General features: G+C 45.7%; 1 protein-coding gene across 1 annotated transcript; it reads right to left on the reverse strand.

Annotated features, from left to right (window-relative positions):
* Positions 1 to 4,657: 4,657 nt before the first annotated feature.
* Positions 4,658 to 20,773, reverse strand: METTL17 (methyltransferase like 17). Its single transcript, XM_083409896.1, has 14 exons — positions 20,577 to 20,773; positions 18,792 to 18,945; positions 17,045 to 17,179; positions 16,698 to 16,794; positions 15,437 to 15,518; positions 13,362 to 13,435; positions 12,978 to 13,072; positions 11,424 to 11,494; positions 10,551 to 10,658; positions 9,401 to 9,469; positions 8,500 to 8,550; positions 6,438 to 6,530; positions 5,548 to 5,732; positions 4,658 to 5,140 (listed from the first exon to the last, which is right to left on the reverse strand). Exons 1-14 carry the CDS (start codon positions 20,628 to 20,630, stop codon positions 5,023 to 5,025), a joined length of 1,386 nt encoding a protein of 461 aa, XP_083266022.1. The 5' UTR covers positions 20,631 to 20,773; the 3' UTR covers positions 4,658 to 5,022.
* Between the last annotated feature and the right edge of the window lie 424 nt (positions 20,774 to 21,197).

Genomic DNA, 21,197 nt, shown 5'->3' on the forward strand with positions numbered 1-21,197 from the left:
TGTGTGTGTGAGTGTGTGTGTGTGTGTGTGAGAGAGAGAGAGAGAGAGAGAGAGAGGGAGAGAGAGAGAGAGAGACTGGGCTTCTTGATGTTATTGGGCTACCAACTCCCATCAGTTCCAGCCACCACAGCAAAAGGTCAGGGATGATGGGAGTTGTTGTACAACATGTGGAGGACTGGAGGTTTCCTTCCCCCCTTGTATTAAGTCACCATTCTGTCCTCCCTGCCCCCGGGATTTTCAGTTTTTCAAAAGTTCTTCCTATTCCTCAAACTGCACAACAACAAGGAGTAGCATAACAATGCATGGGGTTTTTGGGAAACGATTTTCCCTGCTATTGCACAACTTTGCAATAGATGGAAAAGACATTCTAAAAACAAGGAAGTGAACTGAAGTGGTGATGAAAGAAAAAACATGTAAGGGTTTCTTTGTGGTGGAAATTGCTACTTCTGGGCGTCATTCTAAATTCCACAAAACCACATTTCGAATATATAGACTCAGTAAACCTGTTTGGTAAAGTTGGAAGGTCAACATCCAGGGAAGAAATTATACCCTCCTAGCATCACTGGCCCCTGGTATGCTAGGATGGAGGAGGGAGGCCTCTCCTTTCCCCAACTACTCTGGGTGGCTCCCAACGGAGTATTATTATTATTACTACTAATAATATTAATAATATTATTAATAATAAAGCGATAGAACATTAAAACTTCCCTAAACTTCTAAAAGTCAGATAGTTGTTTATTTCCTTGACATCTGATGGGAGGGTGTTCCACAGGGCGGGCGCCACTACCGAGAAGGCCCTCTGCCTAGTTCCCTGCAACCTCACTTCTTGCAGGGAGGGAACCTCAGAGCTGAACCTCAGTGTCTGGGCTGAACGATGGAGGTGGAGATGCTTATTCAGGTATACTGGGCCAAGGCTGTTTAGGGCTTTAAAGGTCATCACTACCACAACACTTCGAATTGTGCTCAGAGATGTACTGGGAGCCAATGCAGGTCTTTCAGGACAGGTGTAATATGGTCTTGACAGCTGCTCCCAGTCACCAGTCTAGCTGCCACATTCTGGATTACTTGTAGTTTCTGGGCCACCTTCAAAGGTAGCTCCACGTAGAGTGCATTGCAGTAGTCCATGGGTAGGCAAACGAAGGCCTGGGGGCCAGATCTGGCCCAATCGCCTTCTAAATCTGGCCCGTGGGCGGTCCGGGAATCAGCGTGTTTTTACATGAGTAGAATGCGTCCTTTTATTTAAAATGCATCTCTGGGTTATTTGTGGGGCACAGAAATTCGTTCATATATTTTTTCCCCAAAATATAGTCTGGCCCCCCACAAGGTCTGAGGGACAGTGGACCAGTCCCCTGATGAAAAAGTTTGCTGACCCCTGCAGTACTCCAAGCGGGAAATAACTATAGTCAAATACTGAGCTAGATTGATTCCCCCCCCCCCCCTTGGCTTATTATGAAGAATCTACCAGTGTTCCTGAGTGGGAAATGGCAGTGGGTGGTGGAATTTTTCCCATGCTCAAATCATGAGCCGAACCAGGGAAGTCTGGATGGGAGGGGGTTCTGGAACTCTGTTCACATTATAGAATTTGCAAGCAGAGGTATTCTGAGTTGTCCCTCCTTTTGTAACACATCTGTGGTCTACATGATGCAGAATACAGGATGCAAACGTCTCAGTGATGCGAGTAGGTTTGAGACTAGTTGGTGCCCAGAGAACAGACCAGCAAGAAATCCTTTGTGTGGCAACTCCATATAAGAAAGATGGGATATAAAATGTAATGATTTTGGGTTGACTTCACTGGTTGGCACGGGCTCTGCAGGGTTTTTGAAATGGTGCATTCCCAGCTCTAAATGCAGGTGCAGACTGCTAGAGCTACATTCGCTCGCTCTGACCTAGAGCCAGTCACAAAATCCAGAGGCCTCCCTTCATCCTGACACACCAGGGACCAGTGATACTGGGAGGGTGTCATTTTCCCACAATGCAATTCCAGGCTGCCTTTGCAGCTGGGATCCTAACACCTGGCAAGGCCCAGTACAGGTATTACAAACTGTTCTGCGCTCTTCCCAACGACCAGCTGAATGAAGCTCTCTGGTCCATGCACCTTTTTCTCAGATCACTCACTCCGCAATGAGAATGAAGCCTGCCCTTATTTTAATGGGTCTTAAAATATGAGCCTGGCCTTGTAGCCAAGCTTTTCTGATAGAATTCGGAAGGAGGATCATAGACTTCCCCCTGGTGGCGCATTAAAGCATAGCTGCCTCTTCCATCTGCTTGGCTCAGAAGATTGGAACTCTGCAGTATGCCCTAGTGATGAGAGTTAGCAGGTTTTATAAAGGATGCCCAGGAATGCAACCTGAGTCAGTGGGGCACTTGCACATTCCAGAGTCTCGGGATCCTTCCTAAAGAAACTCTGGCACATGGGCTGTGAATCTCGAGCAAAGAACCAAGATCATCTGCTTCACCCAAGGCAGGAAGTGCTGAAAAGCTGGACTTGGCAAGCAGGAGTGAAATGTTACTTTACTACTCTGTTATAGCTCATTTTCCCCATCATGAAACCCAAAGCAGTCGTCAGCCACCCAGGCACTGACCAGACCTCCTTAGCTTCAGCAGGGCAGTAGTAATCTAAGAAGCCCTGTATGGTTTGGAACCAGCTACCTGAAGGACCATCCACATTCATCTGTACCTGCCTGAACCTTAACCCTGGTGCTCTTCTCTGGTCTACTGCTGAGACCTTTAATGACAGTAAGTACCATGGACAGAGACTTCATTGTATTCACTCATACACAAACACCCTCCAGCTGTGGGAGATAAGCACGAAACCCTGATGTTTACAAGAGCCTTAAAAACTGAGTTCAATTCCAGTTTGGTTTGTAATAATTTTACGATACTGTGCCTGTATCCTTTTAATTTTATCACACTACATCTGCTGCTCTTACTTTATTTTTTTAATAAAATCTATTTGGTTTTTCAAATTAAAATCTTACAGAAATGTATAAAAACAAGATTCCAAGGACTTCCATCCTCCTCTTTATGGGCCCTGTTATTAATCCTTTCCTCCCGCTTCTTTTTATGATAATCCAAAAACCTCTTCCATTATGTCCAGAATTCAATCTTAAACCGCAAGTGATAATTTCAATCCTACTAACAAGTTTAACTGTTTACAATGGTCCTTAAGCTAAGTTATAAATTTCCCCCATTCCTTGTTAAAGTTTTGGTCTTCCTGATTTCTGACTCTTCCAGTCATTTTAGCCATTTCAGCCATTTAGTCCATTAACTTCATCTGCCACTCTGGTGGGAACTTTGTCTTCTTTCCATATCTGGGCCAGTAACATCTGTGAAGCCTGCTGCTCTTACTTCAATGTTCTTGCTCTATATAAACTTTGTTATATTATCTGTTGCTAAGCCACTTTGGGAGCGTGAACACCATAGCAGACAGGATTTATTTATTTTTTAAATCATCTAATAATACATTAATTCCAGCACTCATCCTAGAGTTGTTTGCACACCTCAGGAATCCCAGCTCCCACACACTTGGCTCTTCTCCACTCTCTGCCCCAATTCCAAAACAAGGAACTGAATCCAGGATCCTTCCTAGCCCTATTTTAAACCTCTAATTCCAGAGCTGAGAATGAAACCAAGAGTCAAGATCACACCCTTCAGCCCTGGACCAAAACTAGAGATCTACCAGCTCCTCGTTTCAGGCTCACCCCCACGAATTCCATTTAGAACCACATTCTTCCGCCCATGAGCCTGCCTTGAAAGAAAGGGAAAGGATCTCTGCTGCTTTGACATTCTTTATCCAACCTGACTGTCCACGTTCTAAAGGAGAAATTCATCTGCACTAAGCCCCAGAGGCAGCTCCTCCCAGCCTAAAGGTGGCTTGTCTAGGGTGGTCCAGATAGTGCTGGACAACCACCCCCATCATCCCTGACCAGTGAGAGCCAGTGTGGTGTAGTGGTGAAGAGTGGTAGTCTTGTAATCTGGGGAACCGGGTTCGCATCTCCGCTCCTCCACATGGAGCTGCTGGGTGACCTTGGGCCAGTCACGCTTCTCTGAAGTCTCTCAGCCCCACTCACCTCACAGAGTGTTTGTTGTGGGGGAGGAAGGGAAAGGAGAATGTTAGCCGCTTTGAGACTCCTGAAGGGGAGTGAAAGGCGGGATATCAAATCCAAACTCTTCTTCTTCTTCTTGACCATGGGAGGCCGATGGAAGTCTAATCTCCAGAGACTCACAGGTTCCCCATGCATAGGCAAGGCTTCCCATGCACTCCAGCTGCATTAAGCCTCCTACTGGGTTCCTATGAGAGTAACTGCACCAACAGGTTTACTCAGTCCCTTCAAACAGGGACTTTACCTAAGAACTAGGACAAACAAGCAGAAGCACTTTGCAATACTTTTCTGGAAGTTTTCTCCCGTAACATTCCTCCTACGAATACAATACCAGGGAGAAGGTTTGGAGCTATCCTGTCCCACAATAAAGGGGTCTTGAACAGATAGATTTTAGAGAAGTGAGAAGAGGGGAGGGATTTAAAGGTTCAACCCTGTACACCCTACCACCTGAAAAGGGGTAGCAGCAGAAACAGACACACCAGAGAGCTTGATGTTTTGTTTTCAGCCTGCAATCTGCACATCTCGGACAGAGACTATAGACTAGCCAAGCACCCCTGGTTAAGTAGAAAATGACTCTTTGGAGTTTATGAATAAATATGCAGCCAGGTAAGACCACAGCAAAAACAGATCTACATTAAATACATGTGCAGTGTGTCTCCAAGGAGCAGGGACAACTTCCGTATGTTTAACACTGATATAAAACTGCCTGACTCTTACTGAAACCTTCCGCTCTCTAAGATCCCATAGTTCCCCCACCAGGCCAGGAAGGCCTGGAAATGTGACTTGTGGCACCAGTTTATCCAACCAGCTCATGGATTCTGGAAAGCCATCTAGCATTTGTAAGCCAATCTGATGCAAGATGTCTCTTAGAGGATGTGGTATGTGCTGGGCTGAGGAGGGTGGCTGTACAGAGCTCCCATCAACTGTGATCTTCATTCGTGTCGCCTCTCTCTTCTCCCGAGTCTGGCTCGCTATCCAGGTTCAAAACAGGGAGCCGGTCGCCACATTCACAGTTCCGGGCACATCTGTAAATATCCCTGTAGGAGAGAATGATGGGTGAAGATGATCGCTACATGAGAGAGGGCGTAAAAACCTCTCCCTGTTTACATAACTCCACACCACACATAATATTACAAACCTCTATTGTGTTACAAACAAACAGACACTTCACCGGCTATTTTTTCTAAGCTAAAAGCCCCAAATGATATAATCTTCTTCAAAGGGAAGTTACTCGGGTGCCTTGATCATTCTTGCAGTTACTTTGTCCAGAGAATTAAAGTGGAATAGGATTATAACTGTTGAGTGACAAAGTACAACTTTGAATCTTGAAATAAAATTAAAATATTAGACGACAGGGGAAAGTCTACAGCCAACGTGCCACCAGGGAATGAATGAGACTCTAGAACCAAGGCCCCTCCCACCATTGGAAGAAGAGATCCTGTACCTGCTGTGCTTCTTTGAAGTAATCACTGCGTGCTGAAGGCTGCCATCGGGACAGCACAGGTGGACGTGGACATGGCGGGTACGGCAAAGGACAGGCTTTGTGATCCGAGGCCAGGGCTGCTCCAGTTCCCCCGATCCTCTGCGTAGGATCAGGTATGAGAATTTCTCTTCCTTCTTTGGTGGGTTCTGGAGGAACACACAGAAGGTTGGGAAGGGGAAAACGGATCTCTGAAGAATACAGCTTCCCGCCCTCACTAACTAATTTGCTTCCCAGCCTTTGCTAAAGGGCAATCCAACTCTTGAAGTTGGCTTCATGTTGAATCAGGTGTGGATTAACTGAGCTGCCTGACTCCCTATCCGGTTCAGCATGCCAGCATTTCCCAGCCCTGATCCTCCAGGATGAGAGAGGTGAAGGGAGAAGGGCAGGGTATTTGACAGATGCTGTTAATGGAGCCTAATAAAATGCCTCTTTGACCTATATCGTTCATGCACGGGAAAAGCGTATATGTAACAAAAACAATGCAAAACACATCACCGTGGACAAGTGAGCAGGTTTTATTGGGACCCTGAGTGAGGACACAATTTGGCCCCCTCCCCTCTTGCTTTCTGCTCTGTGCATGCTCTCAAGTGTGCTATGTCATAGTTTTGTGCCCCGCTGTGCAGGGGAACTGCCTGCATGAATAGTGACAACTAATAAAAGGGCTCGGTATTCTTTTTTTGCAGTCTATAGGATAGGGAAACGTAGTTAAGTTATATTGGAAATGAGGGAAGCTGAGCCAACCAGCCTATTGCTTTTAACTACACAAGCACGAATAACTAATTGAACACAATAGGAGGTTGATCAACATACAACGTGGAAAAGCATTGCACGTGGAATAAGCAGAAACTCACCCAACTGAAAGGCAGCGGGAAATACGTCTGGGTGAAGTTACATGGCAGGATACGGTCAGGCGACAAACGAGGGCATGGCAAATGGTGTGGACACTGAGCATAACAGAGAAAGGGTAGAAAGTATCTGTTAGTCTCAGGTTATGGTAGGGTTATTTATCTCTCTGGGAATAGAAGACAACCAAAGTCTAATTTGCCCACAGTCTCCCCCCCCCCCCCAAATTAACAAGCCTTCACATCCTATCTACTCCACATTGTTCTAAGTGGAAGAATTTATTAGACATGGTCCAGATGAAACAATCTCGTTCCAATAAGCCAAATGACCAGCCTATTTCCTGCATCTCATTTCAAAACCTCTCGCGTTTCTTACACACTTGGTACAATTTAGATGCCGTGGTTTATGTTCCACCCACTAAAACAGACTGCAAACCACAGTATTTTTTCCAAGGTTGCAAGCGAGGCTTCAGTTAGGATGAAACAGGAAATTGTGGTTTAATAAGCCCCAGAAATACTGAATTCAAACACATAAGAGAAGGGTAGAGGGAACTTGCAGAAGCAGCACTCATTCTCAGTCTAAGAGACCTTGCTTTACCTTAGGGGTTGGTGCCCTCCAGAAATTGTTGGGACTCCCAAAACATATCAGCCCAGCCAGCAGGGCAAATGGGCTGGGATGATGGAAGCTGTAGTTCAGCAACATCTGGGGGGCATCAAGTTGTTCATTCTTGGTTTATCCTACTGAGATGGTTATGAAGTTATCAAGTTGTTATGAAATTATCAAGTTGTTCATTCTTGGTTTATCCTACTGAGATGGCCTCGGCCCAGTATACCTGAAGGAGCGTCTCCACCCCCATCATTCTACCCGGACACTGAGGTCCAGCTCCGAGGGCCTTCTGGCGGTTCCCTCATTGCGAGAAGCAAAGCTACAGGGAACCAGGCAGAGGGCCTTCTCGGTAGTGACGCCCGCCCTGTGGAACGTCCTCCCATCAGATGTCAAAGCGATAAATAACTACCTGACATTTAGAAGACATCTTAAGGCAGCCCTGTTCAGGGAAGTTTTTAATCTGTGATATTTTACTGTATTTTTGTTTCTATGGAAGCCGCCCAGAGTGGCTGGGGAAGCCCAGCCAGATGGGCGGGGTACAAATAATAAATTATTATTATTATTATTATTATTATTATTAATCTGAACTACATATTAGCTTCCCACTACTCTCACATATCTGTTTGACAGTTTTGGTACTGTTATTTATATTGTACATTTAAAACATTTCTAGACTGGCTTTCATTCAAAATCACAGGGCAGGTGTACAGCAACACTGTTAAAAATCACAGCAATAAAAAACACATACAATATAAAACAAGTAACAATAATATATTCAAACCAATACAGATAGGTTCCAGTTGCCAGAAGATGGGGTGGAAGGTTTTCAGAAAGCACCAAAGGGACATTAACCAGCTCCCTCCTTGGAGGCGGTGTCACAAATTGGGATAGAAAATGTCCTATCCCAATTACTGCAATGCAAAACTTGACCAACAGTACGTCACTATCTGATCTCCGTGACAGAGCAACTCGATGTGGGAGAAAACAGTTCCTCAAGTAGTCCGGTCTCAAGTCGCTCAGGGCCCTCTGTGTCAATACAAGAAGCTTACACCTGGCTCTGTTGTATACTGGCAGCCAGTGCAATTCTCAAGAGGAGCATTAGCTATGCTGCACCACATTCAGCAACCTAGCTGCAGCTTGCAGACCAGCCTCAAGGGCAGGCCCACATACAGTTCATTACAGTAGTCCAGACTTGAGGTTAACAACGGGAACAACTGTATGTGGCAAATCAGACGAAGATGGCAAAAGGTGCTCCTAAGCACTGCAACAAAGACTGATTGTGGACCACTCCCAAACGAGGCACCTGTTCCTTTTGGGGGGGGGGGGGATACAATTCTGTCCAGAACAGGTAAATCACCTAATTCCTGGACCTAGGAGCCATCCACAAGACCTCCTTTTTTTCAGGATTCAGCAGCAACAGCTCCTTTTCACTCAATCTAGCTTCAGGAAAATTTCAAAACTCACCGGGGCGAAAACGGAAGGCTCTGTGGGATCATGAACCACTTCATCTGTGCCCTACAGAAGATGGATGGGGGTAGAGAAACATAATTCATTTAAACAGCCAGGCATGTCATTCTCACAGTCCTTCCTTGATCACGGGCAAGGAAGCTAAATATTGAGGAAAATACAGGGGCCAGAGGTCGAGCAGGTGCAGCCACCACAGGAACAGGCCTATCAACTTGTTTAGATGTTCAGGCCCATTTGAAATGGAGATAAGCCTAAATGCCTGCTACAATTATGGGGTGGGTGGGAATGAACTTTCCTTCTTTAATTAAAATTGGATTTTTAAGTATCTGTGCAAATAAGAGTGGTAACCTGGAGCAGTTTCATTAATTAGCAGAGTTTGGGGTTAAAGGTCTTCAAGAGGGAAATTATGAATCTTAAACTCATTAATTACAGTCCACGCACCAGAGAAAAACTTTGGCGAAGGCATAAAGCAATCATCAGTCTAAGAGAAGGAGGCTGACATGCTTCCTGGCACGATATCCTTTTTTAAACAATCGTTTTATTTCAGGGGTCACCAACACAGCACCCATGGGTGTAAGGGCACCCTTGATATCGTCTTCTGGTGCTCACACTCACAGTCCCCCCCCCCCCGGTTATGAGGCCATCACCTTTTGTTCCATGGAGAGTACGCAGAACTGGAAGAGGAAGGTGGAAGAATGACACTCATTCCCAGTTGCTCACTCAGCACTTTTAAAGGCTGTGTGCATGCGAACACAGACATTTTCCATCTCTGGGGAGCAGGAAGAAGTCAGGGGTTGCACCCCAGGCATTTGCTCGCAGGTCTAAAAAGGCCGCCAACTCCTATTTTATAGCCTGAGTGCATTTCTTTAAAGGCCACAAGCACAGAGAAGTGCCTCACCTTTAAAATAAGATCCCGGGCTTCCATGAGCATTTGATGACCTTCTTTGGTCCCGTTCTCTACCAGAACCTGGAAAAATGAAGGAAAGGGAAAGACTATACACTGGGTGGTGCTGAGCAACAGCCCCACCGCCCATTCCCAAAGAACAGCAGGCTTCTGCAGTGCATGGAATGCAAGGGAAGGTTGTTACTATCTATAGCACCACCAGTGGGCAAGGCACACGAGAAGAAATCCCTCTCCTGGGGAGCTTACAATATTAAGGTTTTATATAGAGGAAGCAGGTGCCTCCACTTTCTGCTGCTCTCTCAGTGCCGTGACTTGGTGATCCAGGAACAGCAGCTCACAGAGTTTCCTCTGAGTTGCCCTAAGAATCAGGAGCCCCTTTTTCATTCAATGTGCAGTGGAATCCAGGTCACAGTTAGAGAAATAGAGAGAATTGCAGAGACAATAGAAATTGCATAGGTAGAGGTAAAGGGACCCCTGAGGATTAGGTCCAGTTGTGGCCGACTCTGGGGTTGTGGAGCTCATCTCGCTTTATTGCCCGAGGGAGCCAGCGTACAGCTTCTGGGTCATGTGGCCAGCATGACTAAGCTGCTTCTGGCAAACCAGAACAGCGCACGGAAACGCCGTTTACCTTCCCGCCAGAGCGGTACCTATTTATCTACTTGCACTTTGACGTGCTTTCGAACTGCTAGGTTGGCAGGAACAGAGACCGAGCAACGGGAGCCCACCCCGTTGCGAGGATTCGAACCGCCGACTTTCCGATCGGGAAGCCCTAGGCTCTGTGGTTTAACCCACAGCGCCACCTGTGTCCCATAGAAACTGCATATCCCCCTCCATTTACTGGAGCCAATAGGAGATCCACACATCGTCGCCTCTAATTATGGTGAGCGTGTAATATGTGTGCAGGGTCCAAATAGGTAGCTTTCCCCAAGCCTTACTGCAATACAGGGAGTGAGGGCAGAGAGGAGGCAAGGATATGCTGGAGGATGGGTAGGGAGGCCTCATGGGCCACACCCAGTTATTCCCCATCCCTGGAACAGAAGAATGGAAGGCAAGGTTAACAGGGAAGGTATATGTGGTTGCTTCAGTTGCATGTATTTAGGGGGAGAAACACAGTATCAGACGGGTAAGCTGTTTGTCCACTTACCAAAAAACCACCTGTCTTTCTCCAGAGTGTCTGCACTGTCTCCACTCTCTGAGCATAACTTTGGAGTTCGTTGAGTGAGAAAGCAGAAACCACAAGGTCAAATCTCACCTGCATGTGGAGCAACGGGAGAGAAAAAGATGGGGCTGGAATATGTAGGAACGGTGTATTCAATTACAAATTTTAAGGTCCTTTAAAAAAGAAAGGAAAAAGGTCACAAGTTTAATTTAGAGGCAGTGTGGACAACTTCTGCAGTGTAACAGTCAAGCTCTTGGACTTAAGACCGGGAAGAGCCGTCCATTCTCTGCTCTGCCATGAAGTTTCCCGGGTGACTGCGACAAAGGTACACTCTCAGCTTAACCTACTTCACAGGGCAATGATCCAAGTGATGGTGGCTGGCAGCAGTTGGGGAGGACAGAAGAGGCCTCTGTATAATGGATATTTTTAAGGGCCCTCTGTCACAGATACGTTGCGGATTTGGTGAAAGTAACAGAAGACGCGAAAAATTCCTCTCACGAACTTCCTTACGGCTCAAGCCATTGGTATTATTCGAGAAAATCTCTGATTATTCTTAAGTGTGGCAGAAGTTGGCCACTTGCAGGATTTTTTAAATGGAAAATTTACACAGCATAAGAAGTATTTAAAAACAAACTCGGGTGAAGAATGGGAGGGGGGACATGTTTAGATGTGGCAGTAAACCAGTTCAAGTGGGAAATACTTGTGGGATTATGGGAAACACACAATGGTGCCCAGTCAACAGAACACGGGGGACCGTAGGCACCTGAATGCGGATTTAACGAGACCCCCTGGGACTCATCCTGCTCTGAGTGCAGCTCCCACTGGGAGGAAAGTAAGATGATGAGTTGTTATTATTACCTTTGGTGAGACGGGGAGGAACTGCCGAAAGTAGACTCCTGGGATGCAGAGATTCTTGTCCTCAGAAATGCCTGGGTAGTTGTTGTTTAAAAAAACCCCAAAAGCAAAGGTAGAAGCATGGAGAGGTTTGTGGGAGTTCAAATACAACAGGTGAAGTGCTATTACTCAGTAAGTAGAATGTACGTTTTGCACGCAAAAGGTGCTAAGCTCAATCTCTGGTATCCCCAGGTAGGGCTGGGAGAGATTCCTGCTGAAAGCCTGATTGCCAGCCAGTGTCTACAGTACTGAGAAAGATGGACCAATGGCCTGACCCTGAATAATAATAAATAACAATAACAATAACAATAATTTATTACTTATACCAGGGACGCGGGTGGCGCTGTGGGTTAAAGCCTCAGTGCCTAGGGCTTGCCGATCGAAAGGTCGGCGGTTCGAATCCCCGCGGCGGGGTGCGCTCCCGCTGTTCGGTCCCAGCGCCTGCCAACCTAGCAGTTCGAAAGCACCCCCGGGTGCAAGTAGATAAATAGGGACCGCTTACTAGCGGGAAGGTAAACGGCGTTTCTGTGTGCGGCTCTGGCTCGCCAGAGCAGCTATGTCACGCTGGCCACATGACCCGGAAGTGTCTTCGGACAGCGCTGGCCCTTGGCCTCTTTGAGTGAGATGGGCGCACAACCCTAGAGTCTGTCAAGACTGGCCTGTACAGGCAGGGGTACCTTTACCTTTTTATTACTTATACCCCAACCATATCCTGGGTGGCTTCCAACAGGATATTAAAAACACAATAAAAGATCAAACATGAAAAACTTCCCTAAACAGGGCTGCCCTCAGATGTCTTCTAAAAGTCAGATAGTTGTTTATTTCCTTGACATCTGATGGGAGGGCGTTCCACAGGACGGCAGCCACTACCAAAAAGGTCCTCTGCCTAGTTCCCTATAACCTCACTTCTCGCAGCGAGGGAACTGCCAGAAAGCCCTTGGAGCTGGACCTCAGTGTCCGGGCTGAAAGATGGGGGTGGAGACACTCCTTCAGGTCTATGGGGTTGAGGCCGTTTAGGGCTTTAAAGTTCAGCACCAACACCTTGAATTATGCTTGGAAACTTACTAGGACCCAATGTAGGTCTTTCAGGACTGGTGCTATATGGTCTCATCGGCTGCTCCCAGTCACCAGTCTAACTGCCGCATTCTGGATTAGTTGTACTTTCCGGGTCACCTTCAAAGGTAGCCCCACGTAGAGAACATTGCAGTAGTAGTCCAAGCGAGAGAGAACCAGAATTGCAATATGGAAAGTGTCTGAAGCCATACGGCCCAGAAGCAGGTTTGATGCTTGAACTGCCCTGTGCAAATCACAACAGAAGGGCAAAGGGGCAGAGCTTCCCTTCATTTCAATGGTCCCTGCATATAATTTCCCCATTCACTGGGCATCTGGCATCCTATTAATCAAGGACAGGGAGGGGGTGTATTTCACTGGCATGATAGGGCTCCTGGATAGATGTCAGGCAAAAGAGAACCCCACCCCACACGAAGTTCTCCACATAGCACCACTCACAACTCTCACCTTTCATCAGCCTCTCAGCTAAGGCTAACATTGAAGCTGAACTATCGATGTTCATGTACTCGTTGATACTCCTGCCCCAGATTCCGTGTGCTGCCCTAAAGTGAAGGGGATGGAGAGGGAAGAAAGGAGCAGGGTGGCACATCTATGAACGGTCCCTTCTAAAAGATCCGAGCCGCTGGGATGGGAAGACTCCTGGACCAGGAATAAAGAACCTGTGGCCCTCCAGATACTGGAAGACAGCTACTTTTATCCTTGACCACTAACCTGCTGGCTGATGGGACTTAAGAGTCCAGCAGCAGGAGGGCCACAGGTTCCCCACCCCTATTTACATCAATATTGTCCTCCCTCCCTCAATGCTGCTCAGGAATTGACATGGTTTCTCACCAGGTGACAGCGCCCGTTCCTGAGCCGAAATCCAACAGGGTGCGCGGCTCAAAGTCTGACACTCTCTTCTGGATCTGAAGGAGGAAAAAAGAGAAATTGCTTTGTAAACCAAGGACTGCTGTCAATTGAACATACATATGAACCTTTCCAAAAAAAACAGGGTCCTTTTTTGTTGGGGATAATTCAGAGGGAAATTCCCAGGTGTTAAAAGAGACTATTTATGTATGCTGCTGCTGCGGCCCATGTTTTGTTAGTCCAAAAATGGAAAACGAGAGAGGTCCCAATTAAAGAAGAATGGCAACTTAAAACAGATGGAATACGCACAGCTTGCGGATTTAACTTACAGAATAAGAAGAATGCATGTTTAAAGAAGACTGGAAAACGTTTACTGAATATAGGGGTAAAAATTGTGTTCATTTAAAAACACTGGTAGCGTTAAGATAAATTCAACAGTGTAAATAAGTTTTGATGGATGTAACAATGGATTACTGAATGGTTTAGTTCACGTAAAATATGCAGGGATGTATGGTATGCAAAATGAACCATGGACAGGGAAGGGAAGCCATTGATTTAAGGTCGTTTAAATGAATATTTTGAAATGTAATTTAGAAAATTTAAGAAAAATTATATACAAAAAAAGAAAAAAACATATGAACCCATTCTCCATTTGAAAGTAGGGTATGGTATTTACAAACGCACCCTGCAGTGCGATAACCCTGCAGTGCGATAACTTTAAAAGGAACACCAAAGTAATTAACTATACAAAAACAAAACAGGATGGCATTCAACCAAGTTTTACTCAAGAGTAGGCCTACTAAAATTAATGGACCTAATGTATATCAATTTCTAGGGATCTACTCTGAGGAAAGCTTAGTGGAATACCACACAGCCCAAAAAAGCTTTCAAATACCTATAAATTCAAAAGGAATGTTGCAAACCTTACAGAAAACACTTGCTTTGCACTGCCACAGCAGGGAGAGTGTACAAGGCAACTTTGATCACCTAACTGCAGCTGGTGCATGGGCTAATAGAGTGAGCAGAAGCCACCCAGGTGTGAGTCTCAGGTTATGAATCATACTAAATAATGCTAGCCTACCTTATAGGGCTGTTGTTAACCATTGCAAAAACAATGCAGTTTGGCCATTTAATGGGCAGTGTATAAATCAAGGATGGGGAATGTCTCTCCATTTGCTCCCCAGGACTCTCACACCACATCAAAAATAATACCCCCCTTGATTATTCTTAACCTGGCTGGAATGTGCCCTTGAACTCCAATAATGGCTCCTGCTCACCAGGGTGGAGGACAAAGGTGTCTGCATGTGGATGCGTATAGAAATTAGCTTATTGAACAAAGGGGAACTTTTTGTTTCCTGATCTGCATACTTTTTGCCTCTCACCCTATCCACTGTCACTTGGCCCCCAGAAGGTCACCAAGAATGAAATAGTGACCACAGGCTCAGAAAGCATTTATACGAGGGGTGAGGAACCCAAGCCATATCTATTTTATTCATTTCCTGTATTTTTAATCCTTTTTGCAGAGGCAAATTACTGTTTGCCAAATTCGCTCATACCAAATGGCGGGGTGGGGTGTTTGCAAACAGTCTTGCAAACCCCAAAATAAAAAGGCAAGACGTATGAGGAAGAGGTGCTGATGGAAAATGTAGAGAGGCATGATCTGTTATTCAAGTGGTGACCCATAGCAAGGCATTTATATGCAGCTCAGGTCAGGTTGATCTTCTCTTGAAACTATTCATGGCTCCTGTTCCTTTGAGCCAATGGATGGAGACAGAACCCCTCTGGTTTTTTTGTTTTGCTTACATAAAGGTAGGGCTTACCAGAAGACTCCAACAAAGCAAATACTTTGCTCAAAGGGGATGAGAACCTGGGGTTCTCATATCTAAATAATGCTGCACGAGCCCCAGGCCTGAATAATCCGGAGTTTTTACCAAATGAATGTTTGTTGGTGGTGTTTTAACTACTAGTAAATTAATAGCCACCAAGTTATTTTGAACATGTAGTACACAGCTATCTTCTCACCCTGCTCCACCCACTAAAAACTTGAAACGTCAACTCACTTCATGGAAAGCTCGGGTCACAGCTGCAAAAACCCCGTCCATCCGGGCTGCCATGTATATCAAGCTGAGTTCTTCAGTGTACCTAGGAAAAGACAAACCACATAACCAAGTCAACAAGGAGCACAAATCTCACAGCCTGTGCCACAAAGAGAAAAGGGAAAGCACAGCACCACAAAAAAGGGCTGAGCGAGAGCTCCCTGCTGGTCTAAACTGCGTAATGAGTTGTATCTGCTCTACTACCGGTTGCTGCTATCGACTTATCCCTGTTACAATAAAGAGCCGGGTGTCTTCTGCAGGCTGGCCAAATTTAATTCAACCTTCTAAGAATCTCACTTTCCATTTAAGTAACAATGAGTCGCAAAAGGTAGGCAACAGCAAAAAAAGGAAACATAAAATATTTGGATATGGATTTGGTAGCATATAGTTGTCAAAAGAACAGATCAGGACCATGGCCTATCTGGTCCAGCCTTCTTCTCCTATCACACTCCCATAATGGCTAACAAGATTATTGTGCAAAGCCCACAAGCAGGAAATGAGGGTGATAGTCCTATTCTGCTTGCAGCTGATATTCAGACCCACTTTACCTCTGGCGCTAGAAGCAGTAAACATCCATTTGCATAGTAGCCACCAACAGACAGTGCTACTCTCCATGAATTTATCTAAAACCATGTAAGAATGCATGTCCAGGACCACGTAAGTTTGCTGTAGATTACTGTTTGGAATCGGGACGCGGGTGGCGCTGTGGGTTAAAGCCTCAGCGCCTAGGGCTTGCCGATCGAAAGGTCGGCGGTTCGAATCCCCGCGGCGGGGTGCGCTCCCGTTGTTCGGTCCCAGCGCCTGCCAACCTAGCAGTTCGAAAGCACTCTCGGGTGCAAGTAGATAAATAGGGACCGCTTACTAGCGGGAAGGTAAACGGCGTTCCGTGTGCGGCTCTGGCTCGCCAGAGCAGCGATGTCACGCTGGCCACGTGACCCGGAAGTGTCTTCGGACAGCGCTGGCCCCCGGCCTCTTGAGTGAGATGGGCGCACAACCCTAGAGTCTCTCAAGACTGGCCTGTACGGGCAGGGGTACCTTTACCTTTACTGTTTGGAATAAGTCACCATATTGATTCTCCATATTTAGAACATGAAACAAAAAGAAAAAGGCTCAGCAAAAAAAGAAGGGCTTTATCTGCAGTCTGTGTTCAGTAATATGAGACGGCATGCTATGCTCGCACCAAATCTTCCGAAGAGAATCAGGTCCTTGGTTTCTGGACACTCACTTCAGCTCCTCCCAGTGGTAAGTTGATTTTCGGAGCGCATCCAAGACCTTTTTCTGCAGCTTCGCCTCGGCTTCCTCATCCAGAGGGTGCGTGGCATCTGAGACAGAAGAAGCCGAATTATTTTATTTAACTCCACTCTTCTCCCACACTAGTATCAATCATTATTCAACCCCCTTTCTCCCCCCCACCCCCATGCAACAACATGTAAGGTAAGTTAGGCTAAAAGAGTGTGACTAGCTCAAGATCGCCCAGCAGGTTACATGGCTAAGTTGGGAATAGCGTCATATCCTCACTCTCCGGGAATAGGTACTGTCTCCTCCACAACCAACCCACAAATCTGCACTCACTTTTCTTCTCCCGAAATTTCTGCTCCAATTCATGAGCCTTCCTGCGCAGATCTGCAGCCTCCAGGGGGCGTTTGCGGCTCCACAGGTAGTTGGTGAGGGCCTTGGTTTGTTGCTCCAGATTCCGCATGGAGGATTCTGGGGGAACGAAAAGCTAGTCAGGGAAGGGGCACCTACAGCAGCTCTCACCTGAAGACCCAAAGCACTTTCTCAGCTTGCTATGATGCTATCAACATGCAGGGAACTTTCTTATCAGGGGATGAGCAACAGGTAGTTAAGTACATCCCCCCCAAAATCTGCAGTAGATAAAAAAGGGGTTTTGAATTCTAAGTATTTAATAGAAGCAGCAACAAAACAGAAGTCTTTTGCTTCCCAATCCAGTCTGTATGAATCCTTGATCTGTCACCAACTCAAAATGTAGATGTGTACAGTCATACCTCGTGTTGCGTTCCGCTCTTGTTACGGACTTTCAGCTTACGAATGTGGCAAACCCAGAAGTGTTTACTTCCAGGTTTGGCACCCGTGCAAGCGCAGAAGCGATCTGTGCGCTGCACACATGCGCAGAAGTGGCACTCTAGTTGCAGACTTTTCGGGTGCAAATGGCACCCCGAAACAGATTAAGTCCTCAACTAGAGGTACAACTGTACTTGCACAACAAGGGCGGGGAAGCACTTAATTATTTATTGATTTAAGAAATGTATATCTTGCTTTTCCCAATGTGGGTCTCCAGGAAGCTTATAGCTATAAAGTATGCCATATACAAAATTATAAACATAAATTAAGGCTTCAAAATTTTAAAACATAAAAGGAAAGCATCTGATAAGCATTCAAGGTGCAAAGGCCTCCTGAAACAGAAGAGTTTTGACTAAGCAACTAAAACTCAGTAGGGATGGTGCCTGTCTAACTTTTTGCTAGAGGGAGTTGCACAGAGTTAGGCCCACAACACTTGAAGGCTTAACTCCTCATTGATGCAAGTCCAAATCCCTGCACCTCCTTGAGGAATAAGCTACAAAATATTACCTTTATTATTGTTGTTGTTTATTCATGCAGATGATTTATATCCTGCCTTTCCATACATTTGCATTGCTCAGAGGAGCAATACAATACAGTGGTACCTCGGGTTACATACGCTTCAGGTTGCAGACTCCGCTAACCCAGAAATAGTACCTCGGGTTAAGAACTTTGCTTCAGGATGAGAATGGAAATCGTGCTCCGGCGGCATGGCAGTAGCAGGAGGCCCCCTTAGCTAAAGTGGTGATTCAGGTTAAGAACAGTTTCAGGTTAAGAACGGACCTCCGGAACGAATTAAGTACTTAACCCGAGGTACCACTGTAAAAAGCAATCACTGCACATGTGTGTATATGTGTATACTCTCTCTCTCCACCTATCTAACATCAAAATAAGAAAACCAAGTCCCAAGGACCAGTTCCTCTTCAAGGATAGGAGACCTGTAGTCCTCCAGAGGTTACGGGTCTACAGCTCTCATTTCTGACTATTGTCCATGCTGATTGGGAGTTGTAGCCCAACATACTCTGGAGGGTCATGTATTCTCCAGCCCTGATATACAACATCACAGGACCAAGAAAACAACAACAGTGTATTACAAAATCATTCTTTAACTCCGCACCTCCGGAGTTGGGAAGAGTGAACTCAGTCCACCCAACAAATCTATGAAGTGCATATTGAGTCCACTACCCTTCATCCCACACCACATATCACAGAGGAGCCATTGTTAATGGGTTTTACTTACCAGTTACCAGAAAGTGAGCTACTTCTACCAGTTCAGGAGGAAGCCTAACATTTTTGAGATGGAGGATGCCCGGGTGCTGGCGATGTGGAATTTTGCCCAAGAAATCAGAAGAATTATCTACTTGGGAGACCTTGGGTATGACAGTAGCCAGGCCCTGAGGGTAGACAAACAGAAAAAAGGGCTAGTTATGAGACCCAAAGACATGTTCACAGCCAGGCAGAACTACAGCAGTGCTACAAACTGAGATATGAAAGCCAGGAGCTAAATGGCACCTTAAAACTAGGTTATGGGCACAACAAAATGTCTAGGCACACTTTTTTAAAACAAGAATACAAAGCTGAAAATGCATGAACTGCAGCTAAAATATTTAATTTTCACATGGTCTAGTTCTTACCCTGCCCACCCCCACTAATATTCCTCAGAGTAGCTGGAAGTGGGAGACAGAAAAAGGTCCTCCTTTCCTTCCACTCTGCAATTTAAATCTGAAATCTCAGGCTCAGTACTAAACTCAGAAATGGCTCGTGCTAGTGAAATTCCCTGTCGCAAAATGCGCATAGAACAATGGTAGTTTTGAACACTGAACTATAGGGAGTAATGCAGGTTTATGCGGCCAAGGAAAGTAGTAGGACAACATTGCTAAGCTAGAGAGGCCCAATCCAGCATGTCTTTGCCAAACAGTGACCATCCACATCCCTAAGAAGCTCAGAGAAACAAACTTGCTAGTCTTCAAAACAATTTTTAATTGTTTGCTTTTATGCATTTCACAGTGTTTTCTTTTATTCATAGAAATGTATCTATGTCACCATATCATAAAGTATCAGGGCAACAATAAAAAACACTGGGGGGGGGGGGCAGAAATACTAAAAATCACCAGAATGTCTGTCTAATTAGAGTTGCAAAGCTATGTTGGCATAAAACAATTTTGCTGCTGTCGTGAGCTGCTTTGATAATAATAGTAATAATAATTTATCTATACCCTGCCCATATCTTTGAGTGGAAAAGATACATACAATACATACACAGAGAGAAAGAGAAGATAAATGTAAACAAATAGGACTAGCATGGCATAAATAACCACCAGGTGGAAGTATGAACTTCATCATTTCCAAGTGTGGGGAGAGTGGTGGGCTAACAAACAAGTCACAGAGTCAAAGATTGGGGGTTGAACATTTGTGTCTTATTCATTTGCAAGCCGCTTTGAGATTGTATGAATTTTACATACATTTCACGAAACAAACGAACAAAATAAAACCAAGCAGAATCCAGAACAAGTCAAGCGGTGCCCCAAAAGAATAAAAATAACCACAGTTATTGATGGATTCACATTTTAGTTAAGGCTGGTCTTCATTGTCACCACTATTATTATTGCAATTATTAAGGCTGCATGCAATTTCATAACATTTGCATGCTGCTGGGTTGCTTTAAACCCCCCCAAAAATAATCACCCTCAAAGCGGATTTTCACAAAGAGAATGAAGAAATAAAATTATTAGTGGAACCAATTAAAAGCACGCCCCCCCCCCAAAAAAAAATTCCCGAAAACCAGAAATAAACTAAAAAATACACCAGCATTTTAGGTTTGTCTGGGTCGACACTGAGGCGGGTTTACAACCTGAGAGCATCACATTCTCCTATGAGCCACAGTTCAGGAAAGGCTGACCACCCGCAAATTAATGGCACGGGCTACCTAATAAGCTCAAGCCTAAAGAAAGCCTGGAAATGCAAAGCTTACAGCGCCCCCAGCCCTCTCGCGGATAAACGGGGGCGAAGGGGGGGGGGGACTCACCCTAAATGCCATAGGATAATTCCACGTTTTCCTCAAGCACCTCGCAGCCGCCATCTTCGGAAGGGAATGGGTGCTTGTCGCGCCGTCGCATCAACGCTCCTCTCCCCCGCCGAGTCTAATCGCAGCCGCCATCTTGGGAAGGGCACTGACCGAAGCTGCATCGTACAAGCGCATGCGCGTAACTCTTTACTCCGTTCCTACAAGCTGCTCGCGGGAGCGCAGAGAGAGCGCAAGCCAGAGAGGCAGGCCCCCGTGTCCACGCCCCCTAAGCTGCTGATTGGCCCCAGAGTCACCAATTATTAGCCGCTGCTTCCCCTCAGTTATTGTATTTTTGGTCACTTTTTTTTTTTTTAAAGAAAAAGAAGACCGGTGTATTTGCATACTGCTCGCTGATTCGCTCGTTTGGCGTTCTAAGGCAGGGATGTGCCCGCCCGCTTCGTTTAGCTTTCCAGGAATACTCCTCTTTGAGGAGTTCTGAGCCTGGCTCCTCGTGTGAAGCTGGCTGCGTGAGCGCGCAGCTTATTATTTTTTTCTTTTCGCAAGTTTCGCAAGAGAGTAAAAAATAATAATGCATTTTTGGGTCTCTGAAGCTTGAACTGTTATGGAGACCCATTCGCAAGT

This window comes from Podarcis tiliguerta (assembly GCF_965153285.1).
Source record: "Podarcis tiliguerta genome assembly, chromosome: 13".
NCBI classification, from domain to species: domain Eukaryota; kingdom Metazoa; phylum Chordata; class Lepidosauria; order Squamata; family Lacertidae; genus Podarcis; species Podarcis tiliguerta.

Coding starts and splice junctions, on each gene's coding strand:
- METTL17 (XM_083409896.1), bottom strand. CDS start 20,630: ATGGCGGCTGCGAGGTGCTTGAGGAAAACGTGGAATTATCCTATGGCA. Junction 16,795..17,044: donor GAAATTTCGGGAGAAGAAAA/GTGAGTGCAGAT, acceptor CTTCTGTCTCAG/ATGCCACGCACCCTCTGGAT. Junction 5,141..5,547: donor ACTTCAAAGAAGCACAGCAG/GTACAGGATCTC, acceptor TCTCTCCTACAG/GGATATTTACAGATGTGCCC.